General features: G+C 36.2%; 1 protein-coding gene across 3 annotated transcripts; it reads left to right on the top strand.

Moving 5' to 3' along the window:
• The first annotated feature begins 277 nt into the window (after positions 1-277).
• LOC118274941 (gustatory receptor for sugar taste 43a) lies at positions 278-17,663 on the top strand. Of its 3 annotated transcripts, none has more exons than XM_050697047.1 (11): positions 278-456; positions 11,620-11,738; positions 12,145-12,259; positions 12,668-12,861; positions 13,519-13,666; positions 14,538-14,693; positions 15,016-15,153; positions 15,750-15,950; positions 16,161-16,270; positions 16,632-16,793; positions 17,425-17,663. In XM_050697047.1, the coding sequence occupies exons 1-11, from the start codon at positions 453-455 to the stop codon at positions 17,485-17,487; spliced, it is 1,410 nt and encodes a 469-aa protein (XP_050553004.1). In that variant the 5' UTR covers positions 278-452; the 3' UTR covers positions 17,488-17,663. The 3 variants fall into 3 exon arrangements, with proteins under 3 accessions (XP_050553004.1, XP_050553003.1, XP_035448630.2); XM_050697046.1 differs by having other exon boundaries at positions 15,013-15,153; XM_035592737.2 differs by lacking the exon at positions 278-456 and having other exon boundaries at positions 11,595-11,738; positions 15,013-15,153; positions 15,765-15,950.
• The last annotated feature ends 1,042 nt before the right edge of the window (positions 17,664-18,705 follow it).

Here is an 18,705-nt window from a genome sequence, read left to right as displayed (position 1 = left end):
GGACGAGCAGGTTTAATCTAGGTACTTACAACGACTGAATCATAAACAAAAGTAACATAACACAATTATTATGAGCGATGGTTTCAAAGCGAAAAGAAGTTTTGAAAACACGTGTCAACAAAATCACTTTAAATCTCGTTCACGCATGCACGTCTTTCATTGCAGCTTACATACTACTATTAAAACGTTCTTCTATAAAACAAACCGCAATGTACTATGTTTTAGTGTAAATAATCACAGCGTTACGTAGAGAACGGGCTAGCTCTCAAGTATTCGGTTTAGTTCTCGCCCCGCCCGCCCAACATCTCCACGTGTTTCTGGGACCTTGGTACCTGCCTTACGATATTTTACACTGTTGTAACAAGTTTCTAGTTGGATTTTGATTATTATGATGTTTTTTATAAGAAAGTTTAATAGTGATAAAGTTCATTGATCTTTGAATTTTGTTATCAATGGGTATGTATTTTTAATTAATTCTATGTATGTATGCACTTACCATGTATATTTTAGAGATAAGTTAAAATGTCACTTATTTAAAAAATTTCAGCACAATTTAAAAGCTTTTTTTGTTGGCAGTGTGCAAATTATTGACTGAACAAATCACAAAGATGACCCTTTGTTTATATTATCACGTGTCGAAGCGCCTAATGGATATTAAATGCATTTTCTGATACCGCCACTGATAATTTAAACTGGCAATGTTCAATTTTGTGTTGTTTACATGAGTTCGTCTTTTGATCCATTCGTTGTTTACATTGTAGTGTGTAATTAGTGAAAAATGCAGGATTTTTGTTAAACCTGTGTAGGTAGAAATTAGTGATTCGATTAATTAGTTGAAGCATTATCTGTGAAATATATGATATTATAATTTTTTGAATTTTCCAGCAAATGATAAATAGTTATTTGAATCATCTTTATGTACAAATACCACCACCTTTAATTTGCAAAAGAATATTTTTAAGAGACTCGTTGGGGCAAAGATTTTAGGAATTAATAGTAAAGAAATAGTTATCTAGTGTTTGGCTGCATTACTTATTCAAACCATTACAAGAAGAAAAAAATACATCAGCAGTGTTTGTAGTATAAGGCTGCAAAATAAGTACTAGGGCAGGAGAAATGGAAAGGAGAGATGAATCAGGGATTGCGATTTGCGATACTATCCGATTAGAACTGTGATTGCATTCCTGGTCGAAAGCAATTTTACCTTGAAACTGTAATGATAGAAATTAAGTAAAACCATTAACTTATAGTAAAGGAAAACTTTAATATTCGTGTTTAAAAACTACCGTTAAGTGATTAGGTATGATACGTTAGGGAAACCATTAGTGACCACTAAATAAATTAAGGTAACATAATACTTAATAGGCATAGTTTTCAATCAATACTAATAGATGGGCCGTGTTGGACTGATTACCTATGTTATATATTTTTCCATCACACAATATACTTAGTCATTAATTTAAAGGATAGGCAAAGGGTCAGTTAATTGTAGTAATTAGGTAGGTAAGGTACACTCTTCCAGAGCTGCGGACTGCCTAGCGGGTTTACCGGGGCTGCGGCTCGAAAAGCAAGAGTAGGAACGGGGTAGTTTTTAGTCAGTAAGAGTCTGACACTCTCTCTCGCCTCGCCCTGGCGAGAGAAGTCAATGGATGATTTTGCTCCCTTAAAAAAGAGGTTGTCATATGTAAGCACAGTTAGGACTGGGCAGGAATTCTAATGATTTTGAATTATAGGTAGATGCTCTGATTCCCAAATTACATCAGAATAAGTTGCCCAATCTTGACGTCTTGTGGCTGACATGATGATTCCATTTATATTATGTTTCCTTAGTACTAGAAAGTCAATGTACCGCTTCAAAACTGATAATTTCTTTTTAAACAAACAACATGACATGTCGACATGCAAGTGCATAGTTTATGTGAAACTATTTGTTACGTAAATAATAATTATTTGAGGTTACATGTTAACAACGACGCAGATATTTTAATCGTTTGAAACACGACAGTAAGTTAGTAGCTTATTTATACTGAGACAAGCTGGTTTATTTCAATGCTTAGTAAAAATAATCGTTGTGTGAAAAGACTTATATATTTTATAGAAAACAAATATTATTTTGATAATTTTGGTATAATCTGTGACAGGTGCACGAAGACATTTACAATGTTGTTGTGGATACAAACTCAGTGTTATTGTATTGGTTCGTGTTGCAAACTTTCAACTTCTGTTTACTTATGCCGCCCTAGTACCGAAGTGTGTTTATGTATGAAAATCGATGTGTAACTGTTCGTGCTATGTAGGAACGGACTATCAATAAATAGGTGTAAAATAATAATTAAAACTAAACAAGGAAAATAAATAACTAAAAACGTTTTCATGGTTGCTTTAAATAAATTACCAAATATAGATAAGTAAAAAATAAAAAATAGAATAAATGAAAATCACCAAACTAATTCAAAACTTATAGAATCTAATCTAACCTTCTACCGGCACTTATCTCCCAATTAGCGCATCTCCTGCATTGATCCCAGGGCACTTGGATATTAATGTTAATTAATCTACTCGATTTATTATCCATCTTTTCGGTAGTCGTTCTTTCGAAAACTAGACATTTTTTTGTAATTTTATCTTTTCTAGACATAAATCATATATGTTCATTGAGATACCAATCTATTTCATTCTTGTATAACCATGATGGTCCTCTTCTACATCTTCACAATTACCAGGGATACATATAATTGGAACAATATAATATACTAGCTACTTCCGCGCGGTTTCACCCGCTCTGCTTAGCTCCTATTGGTCATAGCGTGATGTTTTATAGCCTAAAGCCTTCCTCGATAAATACACTATTCAACACAAAAAGAATTATTCAAATCGGACCAGTAGTTCTGGAGATTAGCGCGTTCAAACAAACAAACAAACAAACAAACAATCAAACAAACTCTTCAGCTTTATAATATTAGTATAGATGATAGATCTTGATAAGGTAAAGGTTTCTCTATTTTACTTTTATCACTTCATTCAGTAACTTATAAAGCTTCAAACTAGATGAGATACCACGTATCTTAGATAGCGCCTTCCTCGCCTATACTGCGGAGTTCCACTTTGATGCATAAAGCCTGTCTTTGACATACAGATTGCGGATTAACTCTTGTCTTGAGACGGTATAAGAACATCACAAGTATTTTCTAGAATGGATGAGTGTAAATTCCTTAGTTTTTTGCATAATAAATGATTGTCAGATCTTTGGGGAGGCATCGAAATACATAGTTCAGGGGAAAACTACATAAGTAAAATAAAACTTTATTTTATTTTTATACTGAATCATTTGAATAGATTTTTAATTAATTTTATTTTTCGTTCTACAAAGTTTAGTAACAGATATAAAATAAAATTCGTTTAAAATAGTAACTAACAACATCAATTGAATAATAGTATTTACTGTCACCTAAGTACATCAATACATGAATCATGATTTCATCATAAAATTTTATCTATCGTTCTTTCATTTTCCATGAATGACGATGGATCGGAATGTTATCTATTTTTAGGACATTCGTTTGTAAAAATAACTGACCAGGAACTAGCGAACAAAAAGTTGATTTCATTGTATATTTCTTTATATATCTATTCAATAAAAGTATCTACTTGAAACGCTTTAGAATTTCAACAATATGGTCGTCATAGCTTGTACTAAGTTGACATTCCATTTACGTTCAAAGAATGTAAGAGTAGTTATAAATATAAAAGGTATACCACATAAAGAATACTTTTAACCGTATAGTTGGATTGAATGAAATAGTTAGGGCGGAAAATCATTGACTTCTCCCGCGATTTGGGCGAAGTCTGAAGAGGCGAGCAAGTGAGACTCGCCGCCTGACTAAAAATCACCGTTTCTACTCTTGCTTTTCGAGCCGGTAACCTACTAGGCAGTCCGCAGCTCCGGGTCGGCAAAACATCTGGGCCTCTCTGGTGGTCTGATGGCTCTTTCCGGTTGATGGTCCGGTTCTGGTCGGGCGCAAGCTATCCTTGCTCGCCACGCAAAGCCGCAGAGCTTTAAGCATAGTTAGATTGAACAAAATTTTAATTCTCGTAATCCTTAGGCCTCATTTCTGTAGGTATGCTGTTGTTACGCACGCAGTAGAGGCTTACAATTCTAGATTTCTAGACCATTATTGACACTTTTAGGGACGAAAAAAAATACCCGAAGAATAATTTTAATGTAATTATTTTCATGACGTTACGTAAAATTCTAATCACCCTCTTTGACCCCTACTGTAAACTGATTCATGAAAAACTTTCCCCAATCCAACAACGCACTTCTCGAAATACATTTGTCAGACAACAGTAAATATTTATTCACACAAAAACTCGATCATCTATGACGTCATAAGACACACCTCTGTACACCACTAAATGCGCAATAACAACCTTATTAATGAGGGGTAAGGTTTTAATTTGATTTGTAATTAGAATGCGTAAGTTAATTCTGAATTTGATTATCAATTATGTGGCTGTTGTTTGAATTGAACGCTTTTTAAGAAAGTCGTGTTAAAGGTACGCGTCCACAGGCCCGCATCGTACGCATCGCATGCAACGGATTTTAGTTTGTCTTGTATAGAAACTCATACAACTGCGTCCACTGATCCGCATCGTACGGACCGCATCATCAGCAATGCCTACATGCGATACGTACTGACGACGTCATACGGAATACGTCCGATGCGTTCGATGCGGGCTTGTGGTCGCTTACCTTAAAGGGGTATTTATAATACTGTGCTAAATATTATGTACATAGACTAGCAATCCTATAGTATAGCCCGTCTCGATAAATAGACTATCCAAAACAAAAAAATTTTTTCAAATCAGTCCAGTAGTTCCGGAGATTAGTGCGTTCAAACAAACATAATCTTCACCTTTATATATCAGTATACATGTAGATATGAGTGCACTCGCGGACGAATGTATCCGGAGCGATTGCGATGCAAACATATCTCATGAATGATTAATATTAGAATTATGCCAATGCGGATTGTATCGATGATTGCAACTGTCGATACGTGGATTTGTGATGCATATTTACACTGCACGTATTGTTTAGTAACTGTTCTTGTGTCGAACAATAAAATGGCGTTTTGAACTGTAGATATAACGTTTCAACTGATAAAAAATTAACAGTGAGTCTGTTTATTTTATTACATGGGACTTATAACGCAAATGATGAAAAGTGGGTGTACATTGTATAGCGGCATTGCGTGCTGTAATGTGCACCTCTGCCTACCCCTTCGGGGATAAAAGGTGTGACGTTGCATTTATAAACAGTCAGATAAAAGGAAAATAATAACTCTGAAGATATATTTCAGTAGCAACAATTTCGGGCAAAGACAGACAGACAAGTAGGTAGTGTATTTATTTACTCAACTATTTTAGTTGTTGTGTACCAGGGCCACAGAAATTCAAGTAGATGTTTGTTTGCATTGTCTAGTCTAGTTCTTTGCAGCGAAACTTAGGGTATAAATAAAACCTCCTCGCATCATTAGCGCTGATTGGCGCAAATACTTGAAGCAAGTAGATGTTTGTTTGCAATGTCTAGTCTAGTTCTTTGCAGCGAAACTTAGGGTATAAATAAAACCTCCTCGCATCATTAGCGCTGATTGGCGCAAATACTTGAAGCAAAGCTAGAGAAAATAGAATAACATTTGACATTTTAAAATTCTATGCTATTTTTTATGGAACAAGCCGGTAAACGAGCAGACGGATCACCTAATGGTAAACAATCGCCGCCGCCTATGGACACTAGAAACACCTGAGGCGCTATAAGTGCGTTGCCGGCCTTTTGGGGTTTAGAAATTTAAGAGTTGTTGGGGAATCGGGGATTGGGAAGTTTGGGAAATTAGGCCTCGGTAACCTCACCAACACAACGCAAGCGTTTTTTCACGTCGGTTTTCTGTGAGGCCGTGGTATCATTCCGGTCGAGCCGGCCCATTCGTGCCGAAGCATGGCTCTCCCACACTTAAACCTAACTAAATAAGTTTAAAGAAAACATCAAAATGTCCTTGTTCAAATCACGTCGGTAGTAATTCAAGTCGTGGGTGTGTCTGTTATTCGACAATAAATAAATTAAACACAGTGAGCAGTGACAAATGATGGTGTTTGTTTTGGTAATAAATTGTTCATACGTAGTTCGTTAATTATTCAAGGGGTTCACGCCCTTAAATACAGCCCTTATTGAATACGAGATTGATATAATACTAGCATTTTGTTGGCATGGTGATTACTATATTTAATTAAAGGAAAGATGGATACTAGTATAGTAGGGATTAATGTCCGGTGTTAGGCAATAGGCTGGCTAAACATTGACAACAAAGAGTTTGATTATATTATGGGAAGAAAAAATGTTTTATTCGTATTTTTGTATGGTTTAGGCCGGAAAACAATCGCCGCCTCTCATGGACACCCGAAACACCAGAGGCGTTATAAGTGCGTTGCCGGCCTTTAGGGAGTAGTAATATAGTAATGGGTATTCGCGTCGTTTTGCCTCTTCAGAAAATTACAGGCGTAAAATTATATTAAATAGTACTAGGATATCAGAACTTACCAGGCGGTGTTACTTAGTGAGATTTATAAAGGCGATTCGATTTTTCCACTATTTATGAAAAATTAAAAAAAAAAGATTTGAAGACAGCTTTTAGTGTAAGTCAGACAGCCAGTATTACAATTGAACCACTGAATGCTGATGACGCCCAAAAATGTATGTATGTTAGTACAAATCATATTATTAACCTAAATATACTTGTGATTTTAATACATTATATAAAAACAGTGATGTGTTTATTTATACAAGTTGTCAAAAATGTATCTAGTTTAGTCACAGAAAAAATAATAACAAAGTAAAATCGTGGTACAATAACAAATGTAGGTACGTCAATGGTGTGTTTACATTCTGCGGTATTTGTTTAGACTGTGGTTGACGCCGCCGACAGCGCTCTCCATATTTTTCTAGCCAGTAACTATGTATAAAGCTTCGATATTTGAAATGAGAAAGGAAGGTCAGTAATGATATTTTCGAATTTTAATTTAAAAATTGGAATGGCAGTTCGAACTATGATTTTTAATTTTAAAAAGTTTCTATTTTGTAGAATGATTGAATAAAATCAAATTATAATTTTTTGGCCCGTTTTAGGTGTAAGCACATTTCTTGATAAAGGTAAGCGTCCACAGGCCCGCATCGTACGCATTCTGCATGACGTCATCAGTACGCATCGCATGTAGGCATTGCTGATGATGCGGTTCGTACGATGTGGATCAGTGGACGCAGTTGTATGAGTTTCTATACAAGATAAACTAAAATCTGTTGCGTGTGTTGGTGTGGGCCTGTGGATGCGAAGTACCTTAAATCATTCTCGAGAAATTATTTAAAAAAAATGTCATGACTCGAACCGCCAAGTCAAGGTTTGGCCATCGCACTTCCGTCAACTTAACCAACAACACAATAGGCGATAAATGGACTTCCGAAACAATAAATAAATTGACACAAATTACCTTAATTCAGTTACTTAGGCATACGTTTTTGTTTAAGTATACAAACAAATTACTTTAATGAGTTTCCATAAACAAAACAAAACAAAATTAGCCGTTCCATAAAAATTCATTCACTTCGACCTTTGACCTTGAACACCCACGTGATCATTTGGTATTGTTTCCATTTTATGTCCATTTTCGACCAATAGGAAGGTGATAAAGAGATCCTTAATGTTTCTTATTTGTAACAACATTATTGATATAAAATATTCATTTCTTACTTTATGCGTGACTTACGGATGTCAAGTTTGAGTAATGTTTTTTTGCTTTAATGGGAGGTAGTGTTGTGTTTGAAGATTACAATAGTAAATTAAAATTGATTACGAGTAATTATTTTTTCATACAAAAATCTGCGTATGAGTTTATTATGATAGAAACTATCTATTTTACTGTCTCTATCGACGCATCGTGCGTACATGTGAACCATTTAGTGCACTAGAGTCAATTATTTAAATTCTTTAAGGTCTCAATTTCAATGAACTGGTCCGGGGTTCAAATTAACTAAAAGTAACCATTTACTCACGTATTATACTCGTAGAGCCATACATACTAAACCAGTAGAGCAATTCTCAGTATATTTTGAGTTATCTTTAAAATAATGTTGTCTGACAAACTAACAGTCCATGTGTATAATACTCGTATCTTCAAGTAAAACGTTCTAATGTTGTTTTGATTACATTTGATGAAACTTTGTAACTTATAATACGACAAGCCATTTTGAACGTGTCATCTTTCATTAGTAGTCCGACTACGGAGAATATCACTTGGTTACTCTAACAAAAATCATAATTATTTTAATGAAAAAAAATCTCTCGTACGTTACATTTCGAATGTAACGTACCAGAGATTAATCCGTTAGTTAAATGAATTTAAACAATTATTATGTTAATCGCCATTTTCACGTAACAGTTTGACGAGGAGCTCGACTAGTTTCAAGTCATGCTAGAGGCTCATATTCATGAGCAGAATTCCGCTACGCATTACGCGGTGACTGTCGCGCTCTACTCGTGAAACGAGCTCTAAATACATTTTATAAATCTTATATGTATAGCATAAATGACAATATTGACAGACACTTAAAAACATTGTAAATATAATATTTTTAACATAATTTTTGTTTTAATTCGTTCATGTCAACCACGATTAATTCAAAAATAATATACAATCAAATAAAATCTTAATAAAACAAACAGTAATTGAATGTTTTTGCAATAAAAACCATTAGATACCTCTACACTATGATTCGTGGCACATGGAATCAGATAATTCGGCGTCCATTAATGTGAAAATATACCAACACTGCAGCCCGCGTCAATTACACGTGTCTCTATATCTGACAAAACAAAACACATTGTACTAGATATTAAAAAAATAATAACTGACAAAATAATTGTCTAAAAAAAATATATGTAGTATTTTTTTTATTAAAACTTTATGGTATGTTTCTTTTTTTAAATAAAAACGGCAGCAGTATTTTTAGCCGCGTAAATTTTAAATTTGGAATCATTTTTCATTCACGTATAAAATTAATAGTAGTGCTTTTAAAGGAGTAAACAAAAATAGATAATTTATGTTTCTTTAAAAAATGTGATCTCTATTTTAAATGCAGTGTATGATTTATAAGGTGACATTTAATATTTGTGGTGATTTAGTGAAAAACATATACTTTAGTGTTACATAGAAACTTATTTAGGTTACCTAAGTAGAGTACCTAAGTGATAAGTGACTTTTAAATGAGTGTAGTGCTTAACATTGGATATAAAATGATAAGGTCTAACTGGATATCTGAACATAATTATTCTCTGCGTCTGAGTCCCATCGCCAGAGTAATATATGGTACGTATAGGTACTATTAATTTATTAAGTTTGTTTTTTTCTTTATTTTTTTCTCAGGTAGGTAAGTTCTGAGTTGGTTGCAAGTCAATATTTAACATGATTGTACAAGCTTATTTGTTAACGTATATTATACTGTATGGGGAAACCTCTTATGACTTAAAAACTACATATTTGTTACCATCTTGACTGACAATATACGAAAAATGAGCAAAATAGGCCGAGTAATTTGAACACTCTTTACAAATGCGGAATTATAACAGCCGTGCTGCATGTCCGTAACAATCCTAGACAACCTACAATACTACAGGTTTTCTGTGATCAAGAAACATGGAGCTGTTCACACAGAATTTAATACTTGATTAATTTCATTATTTATTGTGTTTGAAAATTTCCTTTTTTATTTTTGGTTTTCGTTGAAATATTTAGTTGTATTATGCTTCTATGGACGAGTACTACTTGTAGTTTCATTTAAATCATACTTATGAGTGTTTATGTGTCCATACTGTGTAGTATATAGTAAGTATATGTATAGTATAGTAGCCATGTATACTATTATAGTATACGATAGTTATATGAGAAGTGTTATGATGTTATCCGAATATTATCGCAGCCGTCAAGTGTTTGTGTCGGCATTACTGACACATATTGTAATGCTGTGTTATTAGATTTATTGATAAATGGCCCCCACGGGCACTATATCATATTGATCAATTGTTTTCCTTATATATCTAGGTACATACAATATTGAGTACATGCGAGTAGATTACCTACTTGTGATACTTACTAGGGAATGAAATTTGTGAATTACTTATTTACGTAACGTTATTTACTTTAAATTATATACTTATTATATTATTATTACACACATATATATTATACATATTACATCTCGACTCATGAGAGTCGGTATTTCACAATCCTCCCGCCCTGAGACACCACACCACATATTACACAGGTATAGTATAGTATAAAATTAAACCCGAGAAGGAGTGACCTCCAAAATATAATGTATCTTTAGAATTATAGGTATAAGTAGAGTAAGTACATAGGGAGATACTTTTTCTCAGTTGTAAAGATCTTGATAAACCAACTAGGTATGACCTCTGCATTTTTGCTAAATGCTAAGTAGCGGATATGAAAGGAAATTATTAGCAAAAAGCAGGTTTTGTTAAACACATGTACAAAGATACGTATCTATCTATGTATGCACCTGAAAATTACAGAACCTGCACCATATTATCATAAACATTGTTATCTATCATTCGTAGAGATTAGATTTTTTTATGGTATAAGCCGGTAAACGAGCATGCGGATCACCTGATGGTAAGCAATCGCCGCCACCCATGGACAACTGAAACACCAGATGCGTAACAAGTGCGTTGCCGGCCTTTTGGAGTTTAGGAATTTAAGGGTTTTTGGGGAATTGGGGATTGGGAAGATATGAACTCACAAAACGAAACACAACGTTGTTTCACTTCGGTTATCTGTGAGGCCGTAGTATCACTCCGGTTGAGCCGGCCCATTAGTGCCGAAGCATGGCTTTCTCATAGTTAACACTCCACGTATACATTTCCTGAAAGTAATAATTTGGCAAATTCTTTTAGGAATGAAGTATTTTACTTGTAGAGCCTGATAACTAACATTATTACTACTGTAGCCCAACAACAAAACAAACAAATAAATCCATCATCATACCGCTACTGAAACACAGTTAAATTAAATACCTAACACAGTGCAATACGATTTATTTTCCCCTGTCAACATTTGAAGTGGTTTTCAAGAGATAATTAAAAAGTTGTAGTATCGACAGTTGTAAAGATAGATGGCCAGTTTAATGAGCAACCAGCTCTTGTACGTAGCGAACTTTTATCTAGTATTTCCATTTGAAACGGAAAACGTTTTTGTGAAAAAATACTTTAAGTTACATCTAATTAAGATTCTTTTTCGTTTGCGAATTAGAAAAACAGTGTTTTGTTTCGACAAAATGATGAATTTTGTTAATGTATCTCGAAGTGTTCCTATTCGTAAGAAAGGAAATAGAAGTGTTGATTCCAAATTATTTGGGACAAGACCAGGAGGAAGAAGGAATGGAGGATACCTAAATAAATGTTAATTTCTTCATTACAATCAATTCAAGTGCTTGTAAAAGGGTCAACTTATTTCTAAAATGTATAAATATGTTTACTCTTTTACTTTTTCCAGGCGTGGAGTCAGCGAAGGTGGAGGAAGTGACGGCCGCGCCAGTGCCGACCGAGTCGGAGGCGCGGTCCAACCGGCCCACGCACTGCGTGGTCGGTGGAGCGCATGCCTTCATACTTAGGGTAAGATCTCCTTACTGTTTCTGTAACCCTAGTACGTTAGTTTGCTAAAGAAAGTAGATTTTTTCTCATGGCTCTTCAACCAGGCTTTTTGCCATGTTGACTTCAATTAATAGTGACTTTTTACATATGTTATAAGCCGGTAATCGAGCAGACGAATCACCTGTTGGTAAGCAATCGCCGCCTCCGATGGATACTTAAACACCAGAGGTGTTACAAGTGCGTTACTGGCCTTTTGTGGGTTAGGAATTTAAGGGGTGTTGGGGAATTGAGGATTGGGAAGGGAGATAATTGGGCCTCACAAAAATTGCATATAGATAAACTTTCTTCGTCTAGTAAGGAGACCTCCTTGTTTTGTATCATATTAATTTGCGTATTATCTTAAATAATTTGCCATTTCTTCTTCCAGATCTCAAGTTTCTTCGGGCTGGCTCCCCTGCGGTTCGAAGCCCGCAGCAATGGGTTCACGGTCAGCATATCCAGCGCAATGTGTGTGTACAGCTACATTTTAGTTACAGTTTTAGGTAAGCGCCTTTATTGTTTTAACTATCTCCTTTGACGAAAACAAAATGTTATACCTATCTATCCATTGTAAAATAAAATGTCACAAAAAGAAAATTCATTTTTTTAGACTAGCGATGGTATTTTTGATACGGGTCACAAACTTCTGTGCTTATAAAAACAATTTGACACGAGCACCTATTTTCACTGATAGACTGACAAATAATTAAATTTTATTATTAGGTACGTTGCAGAAGTGTCTTTATGTTGATTAATTGTAATAAATGTTTTAACTATAAGGCTATCTACTAGTACTACTACAACCTACTATACTACTACTATCTAAAATATATCTATACAGTCTTTAATGTGGTTACTGACTAGTGTATTTCTTTCCTTTAATATTTATCCTTTATTTTTTCTTTTTCCAGTAATATGCACAATATTCGGCCTAGTAGCAGAGATCAACGTGGGCGTAGAGTTGTCAGTGCGCATGTCTTCACGCATGTCGCAAGTGGTCTCGACTTGCGACGTTTTAGTCGTGGTCGCGACGGCCGGCGCAGGAGTCTACGGCGCGCCACAACGGATGAGAAACATGCTGAAGTTCATGGAAAATATTGCTTCGGTGAGTTTAAAAGTATAAGCATTCAGATTTGTAGCATAAGTTTTGTAGCTTATGATCCAGATATTGGACTTTGCCCGATGTAGAAAGCGACTTCGAGACGCTAAACAATCTTAAGGGTGCATTTCCACCAGAGATGTGCTATGCTACGTTGCTGTAGCTGAGCTGGCTTCTACTAATTATATTCATTAGTACGCATAGCTTTGTACTGGTGGAAACTGACTCAGCTAAGCTATGATTTTTTATATGGAAACATACGTGCTAGTAAAGCGTGCTATGGATGGCTTCCCTACTGTCAATGTTGTAAACGGTGGAAACGGTCACATAGTTTCACAGCTTAACAATTGCATCTTCGTAGCATAGCTACATAGCACGTCTCTGGTAAAAAACCACCCGAAGAATGACTGCTAATACAACAAGGTTCTTCTTGAAGAACCTTGCATTGTCGGCACTCACCAAAAGTGCTAATACTAAAAATGTCTCACAGACTCCGGCATCAAATCTGCCTTTGACGTTCATAGTGCTTATGAATATGGTCAGCCGAACCGTACGCACGTACTTGAAGCATTCAGAGTTACTTACGATAGCAAATAGTTCACTGGGTACACTGATGTACATTAAATTTTAAATATCTACTGAATGCTACTCACTAATTTCCAGGTGGACACCAGTATAGGCGGACAATATTCTTTAGTGACGGAGCGCAAGTTGTGCGGCATCATTCTGGCTATCCTCATATTCTTCTCGATCCTCATCGCTGACGACTTCACCTTCTACGCGCTGCAGGCTAAGAAATTGGATAGAGAATGTAAGTTCTATGTGAGTGTTCTATGTGTGCCCAATTCCTCCCCCTTCCCAATCTTCCCAATCCCTGAACAACAGCCCTTAAATTACTAACTCCCAAAAGCTGGCAACGCACTTGTAACGCCTCTGGTTTTTCAAGTGTCCATGGGCGGCGGTGATTGCTTACCATTAGGTGATACGTATGCTCGTTTACCGGCGTGTTTCATAAAAAAAATGTGAGAGGAACTTTCTTAGTTAGTTGTTCAGTAGAGTCAGCAATGTTGATAAAACATTATGTAGTTATAAGTTTTTAAACTGACATGGTCACTAACACTATCATTAGAACTTGAAACGGGATATTTACCATGTTTATTTATGTCTATGAGTTTTCGATATTTCGGTACAGTACTGTTGCAAGCGCCATGACGCGTCACGGTTGAGTTCATGCGTTCATTCACCTCATCAATTAAACTATGTGATTGGAAACAATAAGAAATTAGTTTTATTATAACTTTCGTGAAACATACAAAATTAATTATTATGTTATCGGCTTACTCACGTAATTGTTTGATGAGGAACTCGACTAGTTTCAAGCCATGCTAGAGGCTCATATTCATGAGTAGCATTCCACGACCGAAAGTATTCGAGTTCCTCGTCAAACAGTTACGTGAGTAAGCTAATAACATAATAATTTAGAAATTAGTTAGGAAAACATAGGTTTCCGTATATTATACAACGCTAATATTAATAGCTGAAATTAATACCATAAGCATTTTCTAGAAGACGAATCTTTGGCTCTGAGAGAAAATAAATATTGGCGGGTACCAGGTAGTAGTTAAAATCTTAAAATTGTTGTCAACTTTTTATTTACGTATGTGTGTTATTTTATATTACAGGGGACGTAGTAACAAACTACCTGGGCTTCTATCTGCTGTGGTTCGTCGTACTGATACTGGAGCTACAGTTTGCGTTCACCGCACTGTCGGTGCGCGCGCGCTTCTCAGCTGTCAACGACGCGTTAGCGCTTACTGCTCGACAAGTCTCCGTCCCTGGTAACTAGATTTAAAAATTGTAGTAATATCACAAAAAATGTGTACTTTCTTTATTATTCTTCTATTTGATCACACAAAGTTAAATTGCTAGGAATTCATAAGACCTATGGAGTTTCGTTCGTTCTTCTCCATAGTAGTCTACACTTTGGAACGAGCTTCACTAGAAGAGTGACTGCCAGACAGACATTTTTTTATATTGTAATCGGCTTTTTGAAATAAATAATTTTGACTTTGACTTTAAGTCGAAAGCCAGTCCTTGTATGCTTGAAACACATTCTACTGCTGCATATTCACGTATTAATTTTCTGTATATTTTCAGTAGAAAAACCAAAGAGCTCGTCACCTCTTAACATTTATGCGATCCGGGTAGCTCCGGCTGACTCAGCGCGGTCGGCCAACGTCAGCCTACTAGTGGAAACCATGACTGGCAGAGAACATGTTGTCATTATCAAGAGAACAGGTTAGATTGTTACATTATTTTAATACTGTATTAAATGTATGGTGTGCCGGCTACTACCTACTACAAGATTAGGAAAGTACTCTTACTCTCGGCTTACCGGCTCGAAAAGCAGGAGTAGGAACGGGGTGGTTTTTAGTCAGTAAGAGTCTGACACTCCTTCTCGCCTCGACCAAGGCGGAAGAAGACATTAGATGATTTTCTCCCTTAATAAAAAAAAGTATGTATGTATATGTATAAGTTACACACACTCGAATAATTACTATCCTTCTGTAGCTCTGAGTCAAAACAAGAGCAACAAACGATAAGTAATTTGCTAGTAAAGAACTTGATAGCCTTTTAGACTCAGTATAGGTACTCCAAATATTGACTACTACGTAGGAGGATTATTTTCTCCCTTAATAAAAAAAAGTATATATGTATAAGTTACACACACTCGAATAATTAAGTACTGTTCTTCTGAAATCAAGTCAAAACAAGAGCAACATAAGACGAGTAATTTAATAGTAAAAAATTTGATAGCCTTTTGGACTCTATACTCCAAATCTTTACTACGTAGGAGCACGAGTGTTTAGAAGTCAGCCTTATATCCGCATTAGTGTCCATTATTTCAGCCAGTGGGGAGCCTCGCCTCATTGTATCCCCATGTGATGCTGTGAGACGTCTAGCAGCGCTACACGGCACTCTCTGTGACGTCGTCAACAGTATAGACGACAGCTACGGGCTCCCTCTCATCGTGATCCTCATTTCAACGTTACTTCATCTGATAGTTACGCCATACTTCTTAATTATGGAGATCAGTGAGTTTTACTTTTGTATTTTTTCCTGTTGTTTTGTATGACGTAAACCTCCTAGTACATTATGTGATCCTGGTACTTTTTGTCAACTTGTAAGTTACAATTTATTTTACTCAACGTTTATTAACATTATATGCCACACTTGAGGTCGTAGTAATTAAATTAATTAGTTTGTCATTTTGTTTTTGTAATTAATTTGTCATTTATTTCCAGTTGTGTCTACGAACCGCATTCATTTCTTGGTTCTGCAATTCTTGTGGTGTGTAACGCACATGTTACGCATGATCGTCGTGGTGGAGCCTGGACACTATACTATAGCCGAGGTAATTGACATTAATGCTATAGGTATCTACTTTAGGTACACACATAATAATTATTATCATCTTGCACGGTTCTTCGACATCTTTAATTATTCATTTTGTCTGGACTTTAAAAGAGAGAGATTCGGCATTTCTTCTCCCAGTAGTCCGATAGGAAATGCCGGTCTCATCTAGTTATTTAAGAGATTGACGTGTAAAAGAGTTACATTGTAACCTATTTGCAAAAATAAATATCATTTATCATAAAGCATTTAAAAAAGTTATTACTAAATTCAATAAAAATAACTCACAATAGCCCAAAATACGCTTTCCAGTCGGGAGAAAAGGACATAAAATATTTAATTTCTCTTGCTTGTTGTACCAGGGCAAAAGAACAGAGGCGTTAGTATGCAGACTGATGACATCAGCGCCGTCTACGGGCGTGCTGCCTTCAAGGCTGGAGATATTCTCGAGACAACTGATGCTGCAGTCGGTCAGCTACGCGCCAATGGGGATGTGCACGCTGCATCGACCGCTTGTAGCTTCTGTAAGTAAATAAATAAATAATTGTGGAAATAAAAAAACAGTAAAATATTTTACACTTAAGAAAAAGGATCTGAAAAGTTGTTTTTTTTTATGAAACAATAATCGGTAATCGAGCAGACGTATTACCTGATGGTAAGCAATCGCCGCCGCCCATGGACACTTGAAACACCAGAGGCTTTACAAGTGCGTTACCGGCTTTTTGGGAGTTAGGAATTTAAGGGTTGTTATTCGGGAATGGGGATGGGGAAGATTGGGAAGGGGGGAATTGGGCCTCCGGTAACCTCAATCACTCAACGAAACACAACGTAAGCGTTGTTTCACGTCGGTTTTCTGTGAGGCCGTGGTATCACTCTGGTCGAGTCAGCCATTTCGTGCTGTAGCATGTTCTAAAAATATTATTTCTTACTAGCGGACCCGACAGACGTTGTCCTGTCAAAATTTAAAAATAATTAAAAAACATTGTCCAGCGGACAAAATTGTGAATCTAAACCATTCTCAGATCCCCTTGAACACACACAAAAAAAATCATCAAAATCGGTCCAGTCGTTTAAGAGAAGTTTAGTGACATACACACTTACAGAAGAATTATATATATAAAGATTATCCTTCATTTTTTTTTATTTTGTCAACAGGTGATAGGTGCAGTGACAACCTACCTGGTGATTCTCATACAATTCCAAAGATACGACAGTTGAAAATGAAGGACGCCGATATAATTTTAATATTCACTCTCTAGTCACTACATGAGTTCCTAGTACCTATTTTACATGTTTTGTAAAATTTATTAAATAAGAAGTAATAACGAACGGGTTTTTTGTAAATAAATTAATTAGAATACATTATGTATATGTAAATAAAATAAATGTTTGTCAATTAATGATGGCCTTTTTTATTGTCATTACCGGAGCTCCGGCTCGAAAAGCAGGAGTAGGAACGGATGGTTTTTGGTCTATAAGTGTCTGACTCTTTCTCCCGCCTCGCCCAAGGCGGTAGAAGTCAGTGGTGGATTTTCCGTCCTTAAAAAAAAAAATGTGGTTGCTACATTATCTATCTGCACTTTTTCCCAACATTTTGGGGATGAAAAGGCGCATCAAATGTTATGTAAAATTGGTTTTAAACAACCAATTATTTTAAAATTTTATCCTCAAGTATAAAGCTAAATGTTCCTTGTAAACAGCGAGCGCTATAATAAAACAGCTGAAAGCACGTTGTGAACAGCTTGTGGTCGTTTTGAAGATTGCGAGCATCGCAAGCATGTTGCATGCAGAAATGAGGCGAATATTAAAGTTTTGGGGTGCCACCGGAATTTGTAGCCTTTGAGAATTACCAACATTTAGAGGTATTTAGAAAAGATTACACTTAAATAAAAAATAATGAAAGTTAAACTAATTGTATTGTTGGTCCTTGTGGACGGGCAAAGAATTTGTAGCTTTTTTATTTGTAATGTCATCAACAGTTTGTGACCGTCAAAAAAAAAAGGATCGTTTTTATGTAAAAGCATCAGCAATAATCTCCACGGTTGGTACGTGGGCTCGATGTAGTATCTACGGTTTTTTTTTTTTTTTTTTCAGGGGGGAAAATCATCCAATGACTTCTCCCACCTTGGGCGAGGCGAGAGGGAGTGTCAGACTCTTACTGACTAAAAACCACCCCGTTCCTTCTCCTGCTTTTCGAGCCGGAGCCCCGGTAAACCCGCTAGGTAGTCCGCAGCTCCGGATCAGGCATCAGCCCTGCTGGGCCCCATCTGTGGTGGTCTGATGGCTCTTTGAGGCGCGCGCGGAACGCTACGCGCCGTACGCACGGGTCTGGTTCTGTTCGGGTGGTGAGCTACCCTTACTCGCCGCCCGCAGGCCCGCACTTACGGTGGCCGGAGATCGTCCCGCGATCCCCGACGCCCGGGGTGTCTCTCGCGA

Source organism: Spodoptera frugiperda, chromosome 11 (genome assembly GCF_023101765.2).
Source record: "Spodoptera frugiperda isolate SF20-4 chromosome 11, AGI-APGP_CSIRO_Sfru_2.0, whole genome shotgun sequence".
NCBI lineage: Eukaryota > Metazoa > Arthropoda > Insecta > Lepidoptera > Noctuidae > Spodoptera > Spodoptera frugiperda.
This window is presented reverse-complemented; position numbering and strand designations above follow the sequence as displayed.